This window comes from Myodes glareolus, chromosome 10, assembly GCF_982192425.1.
Source record: "Myodes glareolus chromosome 10, mMyoGla1.1, whole genome shotgun sequence".
In the NCBI taxonomy this organism is placed as follows: Eukaryota; Metazoa; Chordata; class Mammalia; order Rodentia; family Cricetidae; genus Myodes; species Myodes glareolus.
In genome coordinates this window covers 67,508,927-67,520,253 of record NC_142035.1, presented here as the reverse complement: position 1 = coordinate 67,520,253, position 11,327 = coordinate 67,508,927, and the positions used below count along the sequence as shown (strand labels likewise).

General features: G+C 32.5%; 2 protein-coding genes across 2 annotated transcripts; both read left to right on the top strand.

Moving 5' to 3' along the window:
- The first annotated feature begins 411 nt into the window (after window positions 1-411).
- LOC125416891 (olfactory receptor 4K3-like) lies at window positions 412-1,329 on the top strand. The gene has a single exon (XM_085696314.2). The coding sequence runs from the start codon at window positions 412-414 to the stop codon at window positions 1,327-1,329; it is 918 nt and encodes a 305-aa protein (XP_085552440.2).
- A 7,633-nt stretch (window positions 1,330-8,962) lies between these two features.
- LOC125416790 (olfactory receptor 4K3-like) lies at window positions 8,963-9,880 on the top strand. Its single transcript, XM_048459957.2, has one exon. It carries the CDS (start codon window positions 8,963-8,965, stop codon window positions 9,878-9,880), a length of 918 nt encoding a protein of 305 aa, XP_048315914.2.
- The last annotated feature ends 1,447 nt before the right edge of the window (window positions 9,881-11,327 follow it).

Below are 11,327 nucleotides of genomic sequence, written 5' to 3'. Positions count from 1 at the left end.
CATGAATGGCTTATCATTCTGGTATTAAGACAATCAAATGAAGAGGCTGTAAATACGGCTCAGGTAATAATTGAGAAACATTACCTCTATCCTAAGACAAAAATATTTATTTAAGGGTTGAAAAATGTAAACAGAGTAATTACTACTGGTATTTTTAGATAATATACTCATTTATACCCCCGTGAATATTATCTTGGAGATGTATAGAATTTTCCTATATTTAAGATTTTTTTCTGATTAGGAAGGATATATTAACATGAAACAGCTATGGTAAATCTTACTGAATATAATGCTGATACAATTTGCATTCGTTTCTTCTTATTTGACTAAGAACAATAAGTTATTGTTTCTGTTCCAGCAATGCTTTTTTACACTCCATATCTTTCACTCTATTGGAGCACAGAGAACTGAATGGAAGAAGTAAACCAATCTGTGGTTTCTGAGTTTATTTTCCAAGGGCTTTGTACCTCAAGGGAACTACAGATCTTCCTCCTGCTGCCATTTACCATCCTCTACCTAATGACTCTGGTAGGCAATCTCTTTGTTGTAGTATTAATCATCACTGATCACCATCTCCATTCTCCCATGTACTTTCTGTTAGCCAATCTCTCATTTATTGACTTATGCATTTCCTCAGTTACTACTCCCAAACTGATCATAGACCTCCTAAAAGAAAATAAACTAATTTCCTATGGAGGATGCATGAGCCAGATCCTCTTTGTGCATTTCTTTGTAGGAGATGAGATGGTTCTTCTTGTAACAATGGCCTATGACCGCTATGTGGCCATCTGCAGGCCACTCCACTACACCAGCATCATAGACAAACAGAAGTGCATCTGGCTGGTTGTGATATCATGGTTCATTGGATTCATGCACGACATTAGTCAGCTGCTCTTAATTTTGGAGTTACCTTTCTGTGGACCTAGAGTGATAGACAGCTTTTTCTGTGATATTCCTTTGGTGATGAAATTAGCTTGCATCAATACTGATACTATGGGAATTATGATAAATGCTGACAGTGGTGTTGTTGCAACAGCTTGCTTTATTTTGTTACTGATATCTTACACTTACATTCTAATAACTGTTCAGCTTCACTCCAAAGATGGTTCATCAAAGGCACTCTCTACCTGCACCTCCCATATCATAGTGGTTGTGCTATTATTTGTGCCTATCATTTTCATCTATCTGTCGCCTGTCAGCATCACATGGCTGGACAAGTTTCTTGCTGTATTTTACTCAGTCATCACACCTCTCCTGAATCCAGCCATTTATACACTGAGAAATAAAGATATTAAGAAAGCCATAAAGAAGATTATAAATCACATGTGAGTTCTGGAACAATTTTGACATCTTCTCTAATCAGCAAATTCATTGCATATACATGATTTTATGTACATTTTAGTGTAAATTTAATTGTATAATAACATGTTCTCGGAATCTATAATTTGCAGTTAGAATATGGCTATTAAGATAACCATTTGAAAATATATATAAAATTGTAATACCTACAGTTTAACACTTAGAATGAGTTCTACAAAATATACTTGTATATATTAAAGATTAAAAGATATGTTGCAAAAATAATGATCACATTAATACACGTAGCTGTGTTTCTTAAATTGTTAACTTTTAAACTTATTTAACTTTAGTAAGATGTTCATTAGCAAAATCTCTTTGAATTGTTTATCAATTGTATCATATTTTAAAATATGAACTTATATGCTAATCCTAACTCTATCTTTATAACAGAAGATACTAAAGATATTTGTGAAATTGCATCCACTTAGATTTCTAAATTCTAAAAATATCAAATTGTAATGTTAGTTGCCTCATATTGTTATATCTCTTTTACTTTTCAAGTCTTAACTATTCACATAAATTCAGAATTTTTTAATTAATTTTCTACTAAGTATTTTCTATTTATTATTCTCCCAAAAGAACAATTTGTTTATAATATTTGAATATACTTTTCTCAGATTACAAATTATTTCCATGATCATGATTTTATATTATTTAATAGCGTAACTTAACTGTCGAGGCCAGTTAGGTAATCATTAAACACTTGATAATATGATATTTATTATAATTCGTACTATATATCGTTTGATGTAATGCTTCCTTTACTGAATAAACTGTATGTAAGCATGTTTACAATAGCTGGTAGGCTAGTTCATTTCTAAACAGATACAAAATCAAAATTTTTGAAAATCATGCCAACCTTTCATTAGCTAATGGTTAAAATCAGCCGGTATGCATATTCTAATAAGTTAAAGAGGTTGTCATAACATAAATTATTTAAAATACAAAACAAATATCTGTATCATGTTCTTCTGAAATCATATGGTTACAGGTAAGGATGGCTCATTTCTCGCCACAGACTTTGATGTATACATATGTGTAGGTTCTGATATCTTTTTCAGAACAAATTATCTCCAGTGTGTTTATAGACTTAACTCTCATCTATACTGTCACCCTTTTTTATTAAGTATCTTACTTGACAATATCTGCAATAAGATGATTACATCTGATATAATCTGTGCCCTCTTATTTTTTCCCACCCTTACTATTCCTTTCTACATTCACAAAATATCACACTCACACAACACACACACAAACAGAACTCCACTCATGTGTTTTTGTTTTGTTTTTGATCCATTGCTATGACCCATAGCCATCATTGATTGCACCTATCCCTTGGGCACTACGATCTCATCAGTAGGTCTCAACTGAAGAAAGTGCCTGGCACTGTCCCAGAATCACCAGTGGCTCACAGTTTAGCACAGAGATGTAGAAATACATAGGTACTCTCTAATCTTGATTGACTGCTGACGATTTTCTTGTGTGGCGCCCAGAGTGGGCAACTTTGGGATTGTGACCTAAATGGCTGTCCCATGCCTACATGATTACATTTCACAGTTCTTGCATTGTTTCTTACCCCTCCTCACTCTTTTTCAGGACTATTTTATAAGTTATTTTAAACCTAGACACCCTGTGCTCACATGCTCACAGTCACATTATGACAACAGAACACTGTAAGGACTCCTTGCTAAACTATATAATTAAATTATAAAATGAACTCTTACTTCCTGTACAGTTTTTAAGAATATAAATTTTATTTAGATTTTAGCAATTCAGTGACAGAATTTTGTGTAATATGTGTTTCAAGAAGCATAAACCTTGGTATGTGGAACAATATCCTAATATAACAGAAAAAATAAAGTCATAAAACAATTGTTATAGGAACAACTAGAAGAATAAGTCATTTTTAAAAATTTTTCTTTTATTTTTATTAATAAGAATTCCGAACAATGGGGAATTGTTACATAGTTAAGAGCCAGAAATAAGGTGATTCAGCCATTAAGCTTGCATTCTTGAATTCCCTTGCCTTCTTTATGATGTAAGGAATGGTCTTTTACAGTGATTGATTAAAATATGCTTTTATACTATACCTGTGCAAGAACAAGGAAAGGAACATTTTGACTTTACAGTGCCAAATAATACTATTCATCCTCTGAAAAGATATCAGTAGAAAGTTATTCCACAAGGAATATTAAACAACTCAATACTGTATCCATAGTTTGTACAACAGTCATTAGAAATAATTTATAAACAATTTCCTCAATCTAAAATTTATCATTATATGGATGATATCATACTGGCTGATTCAGAGGCAGATACATTAGGAAAAATGATTGATGAAGTATAGAGAATTTTTCCTTGCTCTGGGTAACAAATTCCTTCTGAAAAAAATATAAAGAGGAGATTCTATCAGTTGTATCTAGTACATCAGAGGGGTTGACAGAAAATTTGACCATAGAAGTACAAATCAAGAGAGATCATTACAATTTCTTTTTTCTATTTATTTATTTATATCACAACTTCAGTTTCTCCTTCCTCATCTTCTCTCATTCCATCCGAACTTCCCATCAAGGCTTTTAGATCCATTCCTACTATTTCTGTTCAGAAAGGATCAGTCTTTTCTTGGGTATCAACAAAGAATGGCATATAAAGTTGTGATAAGACTACTCTCCTCTCACTGTTTTAGGGCTGGGAAGGCAATGCAGAATGAGGAAAGATTTCCCAGGAGCCAGTAAGACATGAGGGACAGTCCCTGCTCCCATTTTTAGGAGTCACATCAGTAAGCAAAACTACACAACTGTCACATATCTGTAAAGAGCTTAGATAGGTCCCATGCAGGCTTTCTAGTTGTTGGTTCAGAATCTGTGAGTTTCTGTGAGTTAGATTAATTTCTTTGAATTTTATTACAATGTCCTTGACCCCTCTGGTTCCTATGACCCTTTCTCCCTCTCTCAGCAGAATTCCCTGAGCTAGGCCTTATGTTAGGTCTCTGTATCTCTTTTCATCAGTTACGGGATGTATGCTCTCTGATAAAAATTTGGTTAGTCACCAACCTGATCACAGGAGATAACAAGTTCAAATTACATATCCACTATTGATGGGAGTCTTACTCTGGGTTACCTTTATATATTCATAGCAGTTTCCCTTGCATCAGGGTTCTACCTGTCACTGAAAATCACCCTTTCTACTCATTTCTTTCACATACTCTACCCTCTGCCCACTCTCCAACTGGCTCTCTCGAGTTTTTGTCCCGATCTTCCTTGTTCCACACAGGAGGTCTTCTCTTTCCCTTCTCTGTGAGATCCATGTGTTCCCCGTTGGGTCCTCCTCATTACCTTGCCTGTGACTCTGTGAATTGTTGCGTGGTTATCTTTTTCTTCACAACTGATATCCCATTATGAATTAAAATGGAACAAGACATACAAACATAAATAAACAAAAGATACTAGACAAACAAAACAGTAACAAAAGTAATTTATCCTGACCTCAATTCTTTGAATATCTGCACAACTAAGATTTAAACTTGAATTCCCTTTGCAGTGTTGTTTCAAAAGAAGTATTACTGTTCTTTTGAAAAATACTCTTTGAGGAGTATTTTTACTAGTTTTGTTGTCTATATTGTCACTTTATGGAAATGCAACATTTTAAGAACAAAGTTAGCAAACATATATCTATATATATATATGTGTGTGTGTGTGTGTGTGTGTGTGTGTGTGTGTTATTCAATGACAAAGGGTGTCATGCCATTTAATTTTGTACAGGGTCTCATGTAACCCATTGCCGCCTCAAACTCATCATATTGTCGATACGACTTTGAAATTATCATCCTTCTACCTCTGTGTCTCAAGTGTTAGGATTCTAGTTTTGTCTCCACATTCACTCTGTTTCCTGCATTGCTTTTGATTAAACTTGGAGCTTCATGAATGCTAAGACAACCACTCTACCACAAAGGTATCTACATTATGAAGAAATTTTTACAAGTCAAAACTGAAGAAGAACCATCAGTTAATATAAAATAATAACTCTGACTAATGGGATTTACTACAGAATCACCTCAGGTTGAAGTGGAACTAATAGTTTCTTTGGCAGGTATCACTATAGAGGTGCTTTATGTAAAAGGCTGCAGTAGCTTCTCTGTGGGTTGTGGTCTTGACAGAGTCTTTCTTCCTGGTTTCCATTAACAAATCATGTATAAGAATTCTTCCTTCACAACCTCCTTGGTTCATTATCCTTGTGCTGTTAATGCTTGAGGAAACATATGTGCTTTGATTCTCACAACAATCATGTTGGTTTTGTGAAGAAGAGCAGGGGCACATTCTATTGCTTATCAGTATGCTGAATGAGCAGCAAAAGCACTTCACATTAAATATGAAAGGCCAGTCCCAATGGATACCTCAATAAAGCACTACCATATATAACTCAGCCCTACACACACATTAAAAAAATACACACAAATGGGCAAAACTGGGAGTGATAGAATCATAACCCCCTCCCAGGAAAGAGTGCACCATTGGTTGCTCAGTAACCAAACATGAAAAATCATGAATACACATAAAGTTAGATAAAGCAGATATTATTGGAGATTATAATTGTATGTATGTGTGTGTATGTATGTATGTATGTATGTATGTATGTATGTATGTATGTGTGTATGTATGTGTGTATACATATATATGCATGCAATAACAATTATGAACAAATAAGTCAGGGAATTGAAGGAGAACATGGATGATGTATGTAAGAGTTCTGATATTATTACAAGTATAACAAAACTATAATAGATTGCAGCTAATAAATGTACTTTGGAGAAGCAAATATAGCAACAGATTTATTATAGGAAAGATTAGGAGCATATTTAAGTCCATATTTACTTTGTTTATAAAACTTAATTTCATATACAATAATGTTACTCTAGACAACTGTATGTAGAGTTCAAAAAATACTTTTAAAATTGTATGAAATTAAAACTATATTTAATGAAGCAAAAGCTTGTGATGAAAAGTCAAAAGAAGTTTTGAAATTATTTTAAGACATACAGATTCTATATAAACTACTAATATGTAATTTCTCTGTAGGTGTGTCTATTATAACATAACGATGTTCTTTAACTATATATAATGAAATGTATTTGAAAATAAAGATCAACAAAATAACCTAAAATAAGGTCATGTGCCTGATTCATAGGTGTGGTATGTGTTGGTCATAAAGTATCAAAAGAGAGTGAGAAAGAAAAAAAATATCTCCATGGGCATTTCTAGGTGTAGAAATAATTCTCTAAATATGCATGCGAACTTTAGAACTACAGATATGTTTTATCCCCTTTTCAACCAACTATTACAATTATTAATGTGGGTCCATATATTTATGTAGCTGTATTTATATTTACTTGTTCTCCTGCAACATATGCATGAAGCTCAGAAGACACCCGAGTGAGTGGTTTCTATCCTTCCACCCTGTGGATCCTTAGGATTAACTCAAATCATCAGACCTGGCACCAAGTGACATTAATTGCTAAGGCATCACACTGCACCATGTGATTTATCTTAGCTTGTAGCTTGTCATAACACAAACAAATTATTAGCTCATATTTACAAAATATTTATAAAGTTAGAGAATCAATTTATTTTTGAGCTCTTGGATTAGATTCAAGAGAAGTTGGAGGCTATGAATCCTCAAGGAATCTGAGTGCAAAGGTTTTCCAATTTCATGGTCCTGTTGATTGTGGAAATCTTTCCAAGGGAGATATGACTCTCGTCAGTGTATATAAGCCACACTGAAAGGAAACAACTCAGTGACATCAGTCAGAGTAGAAACAATGATTAAATGTTTCAGATTCTAGGGAAACATCATTCAAAAGGGAAGATTTGTTTAATAAAGTGATTGTTGTAGCGTGAGTATATCACAAACTGATTGTTGTGCTTTAAATTGCCATCACAATTACTCATTTAAGCTTTGTTTGTTTATATTTCTGTTTGTTTTAGTAGCACATTGTTTTAAATCCTTCACAACTTACAGTAAGTCTCGCATTTGTAGTTTTAATTGCTGTGTTTGATAAAAATACTATAGTTTCCTCTTTCAACTATTACTTGAGACATCAGAAAAGATAAAGACATTTGATATGCTCACATCTATTGATAACTTAGGGTAAACTTTAAAAGTTTCTAATTTCCCAGTACAGATAAACTTTGTATCTATAGTCCACTAAACTTACTCGGTTATCTGATTAACTTTTGAATTTTAAATTCTCTATTTTCTCAAGATACAGACAATATCTTAGAAAATTAGTTATTAGAAATTGGAGTGAAATTAGGGTGACACAGATTAGAGGAATCCTAATTTTTTAAAAAAGATGTGTGAAAATGACATTGGTATTCAACAAGTTAATTATACTCAATTTTAAACACAGTGAAATTAATTGTAGGTAATTCTGACTATTTTTGCTACTTAAATTGATCAGTTTTACTTATTTGTATTTGTATTTAAATAGCAAAGTCTTTTATTTTACAAATGTCATTAATCTCCTTAAACTTCTTGTAATTGAAATTCCTATCATTTGTTTGATAATTGGAAGTAATATTGAGGATTCAAAATCAGACAGACCTCATTTTTCACTAAAGTGTTACTTCTGCATGCAGCTTATTGGCCCAGGAAATTATAATAATCACTATTATTATTAATATATAATGTTTTAAGTACTTAACAAGAAACTCATAAAAATCCTCTAATTTGTTAACGTTTACCCTTTCAATTTCAAACCTAAAAAGAGCAAGGAAATTTACAGACATTGAAATTGAGAAAGAAAACTTATGAGAAACATTTAAAATTGGACAATCAATAAAGGAAAAAAGAAAAGTGGAGAAATGAAGCAGAAAGGTGGAGAGACAGAGAAAACAAAATTCATGAACATTATTCAAACTGTTGTATGAAGTATCATGATTTATAGTTGAAAAGCTGTATGTATATGACAATAAGTAACATCCTTCATGCCTCGTAACAGATGATTGTTCAGAGATATACTCCAATGAGTAAGTCCAAAGTTCAAGGAACACATGATGCTGAAAATATGTGTTTGGCAGGTGAATTGTCAATTTATTTGATGAATTATTTTTTCACAAATTTTAATACACTGCATTTGATTCTGCCTATAGACATAGTCAAAAATAGACATTATATTTGGGAATTTTATGTTTATTTTGAAAATATATGAATGGCCTATCATTTTGGTATAAACACAATCCAATGAAGATGCTGTAAATATGACTCAGATAATAATTGAGGAATATTACCTCTGATACCATGAAAAAAGAAAAATTTAAGGGTTTAAAAACGTAACAGAGTAATTGCTCCTGCTATTTTTTGGACAATATGCTCATTAACACCCCTATGTATATTATCTTTGAGATGTATAATTTTTTTAAATTATAAAATGATTAGAAAGTATATACTAACATGAAACAGTTAATGCAAATTTGACAGAATACAGTGCTGATATAATTTGAATTCTTTTTTTCTTAATTGACTGTGACCATTAAGTTACTGTCTCTGTTTCAATAATGGTTTGTTAGGCTCTGTTTCTCTCAACCCATTGGAGCAAAATCAAATAATGGAAGAAGTAAACCACTCTGTGGTTACTGAATTTATTTTCCAAGGACTTTGTACCTCAAGGGAACTACAGATCTTCCTCCTGCTGCCATTTTCCACCCTCTACCTGATGACTGTGGTAGGCAACCTCTTTGTTGTGATATTAATCATCACTGATCATCATCTCCATTTTCCCATGTACTTTCTGTTAGCCAATCTCTCATTTATTGACTTATGCATTTCCTCAGTTACTACCCCCAAACTGATCATAGACCTTGTAAAAGAAAATAAACTAATTTCCTATGGAGGTTGTATGAGTCAGGTCCTCTTTGCACATTTCTTTGTAGGGAGTGAGATGGTACTTCTTGTAACAATGGCCTATGACCGCTATGTGGCCATCTGCAGACCACTCCACTATACCAGCATCATGGACAAACAGAAGTGCATCTGGCTGGTTGTGATATCATGGATCATTGGATTTGTACATGGTGTTAGTCAACTGATCCTGATTTTGGAGCTACCTTTCTGTGGACCTAGAGTGATAGACAGTTTTTTCTGTGATATTCCTTTGGTGATAAAATTAGCCTGCATTAATACTGATAATCTGAGAATTATGATAAATGCTGACAGTAGTGTTGTAGCAACAGCTTGTTTCATTTTCTTGCTGATATCTTACACTTACATTCTATTAACTGTTCGGCTTCACTCTAAAGATGGTTCATCAAAAGCACTCTCTACCTGTACCTCCCATATCATAGTGGTTGTGCTATTATTTGCGCCTGTCATTTTCATCTATCTGTCTCCTGTCAGCATCACATGGCTGGACAAGTTTCTTGCTGTATTTTATTCAGTCATCACACCTCTTCTGAATCCAGCCATCTATACACTAAGAAATAAAGATATTAAGAATGCCATCAAAAAGATGATTAATCACATGTGAGTTCTGGAGTAATTTTTGACATCTTCTCTAGTTAGCAAATTCGTTGTGTAAACATGAGTTTATGCACATTTCATTGGAAATTTAATCGTATAAAAACTTGTTCTGGGAATCTATAATTTATATTTAGCTTATGGTAATTAAGATAATCATGTGAAAATATGTTTGAAATTGTAATACTTACAGTTTACCACGTAGAATGAGTCCTGCAAAAATACTTGTATATATTAAAGATTAGAAGATATGTTGAAAAATAATAGCATTAATACATGGAGCTTTATTTCTTAAATTGTTAGATTTATATTTAGATTTTTTAACTTTAATAAGATTGTTATTAACAAAATTCCCTTTGAATTGCTTATCAATTGTATCATATTTTAAAATATTTCATTCTATGCTAATCTTAATTCTGCCTTTGCAACAGAAGATATTTAAGATGTTTGTGAAGATTGCATACACTTAGAAATTAAAATGTTAAAAATATCAAATCATAACGTTAGTTGTTTCATATTGTTATAACCTCTTTAAGTTTTTGTGTCTTCTCTATTCATATAAATTCAGAATTTTTAATATTTAGTCTATACCCAAAAAAGCAATCTATTTATAATATTTGAATATACTTTGCTCAGTTCACAAATTATTTGTATGATCATGATTTTATGTTAAAAAATGAAGTAACATAACTGCCAAGACCAGTTAGGTAGTTATCATACACTTGATAATATGATATTCATTATAATTCATCCTGTATATAATTTCATGGAATGTTAGCCATACTTTATGTATATATGTTTACAATAGCTTGGAGGTCAGTTAATTTCAAGACAGACATGAAGATCAGAACTTCTTGAATATTATGCAAACATTTCATAAGTTAATGGCTAAAATTAACTGGTATGTATATTCTAATAAGTTAAAGTGATTGTCATAACATAAATTATCCAACAATACAACACAAATATCTGTATCATGTTCTCCTCAAATCAAATTTTACAGTAAAGGATAGTACATGCCTGGCCACAGATTTTGATGTGTACATATGTATAGGTTCTTGTCTTTTTCAGAACAAATTATCTCCACTGTGTTTATAGATTTAACTCTCAACTATATTGTCACGATATTTTTATTAGGTTAGTTATTTGACAATATCTATAACAAGCTGATTACATCTGATAAAGTCTATGACCTCTTATTTCCCTCCCAAACTTATGAGTCCCTTCTCCACACACAAAATCACACTTACATAATACACCCACAAACACATTCATGTATTTTTGTTTTGCTTTTTGATCCATTGCTATGCCCCATAACCATCTGTGTGTCCATTGATTGCAACTATCCCTGGGGCACTACGATCTCATCAGTAGGTCTCAACTGAAGAAAATGCCTGGCATTGTCCCAGAATCACCAGTGGCTCACTGTTTAGCAAAGTGTATACTAATTAATTGTT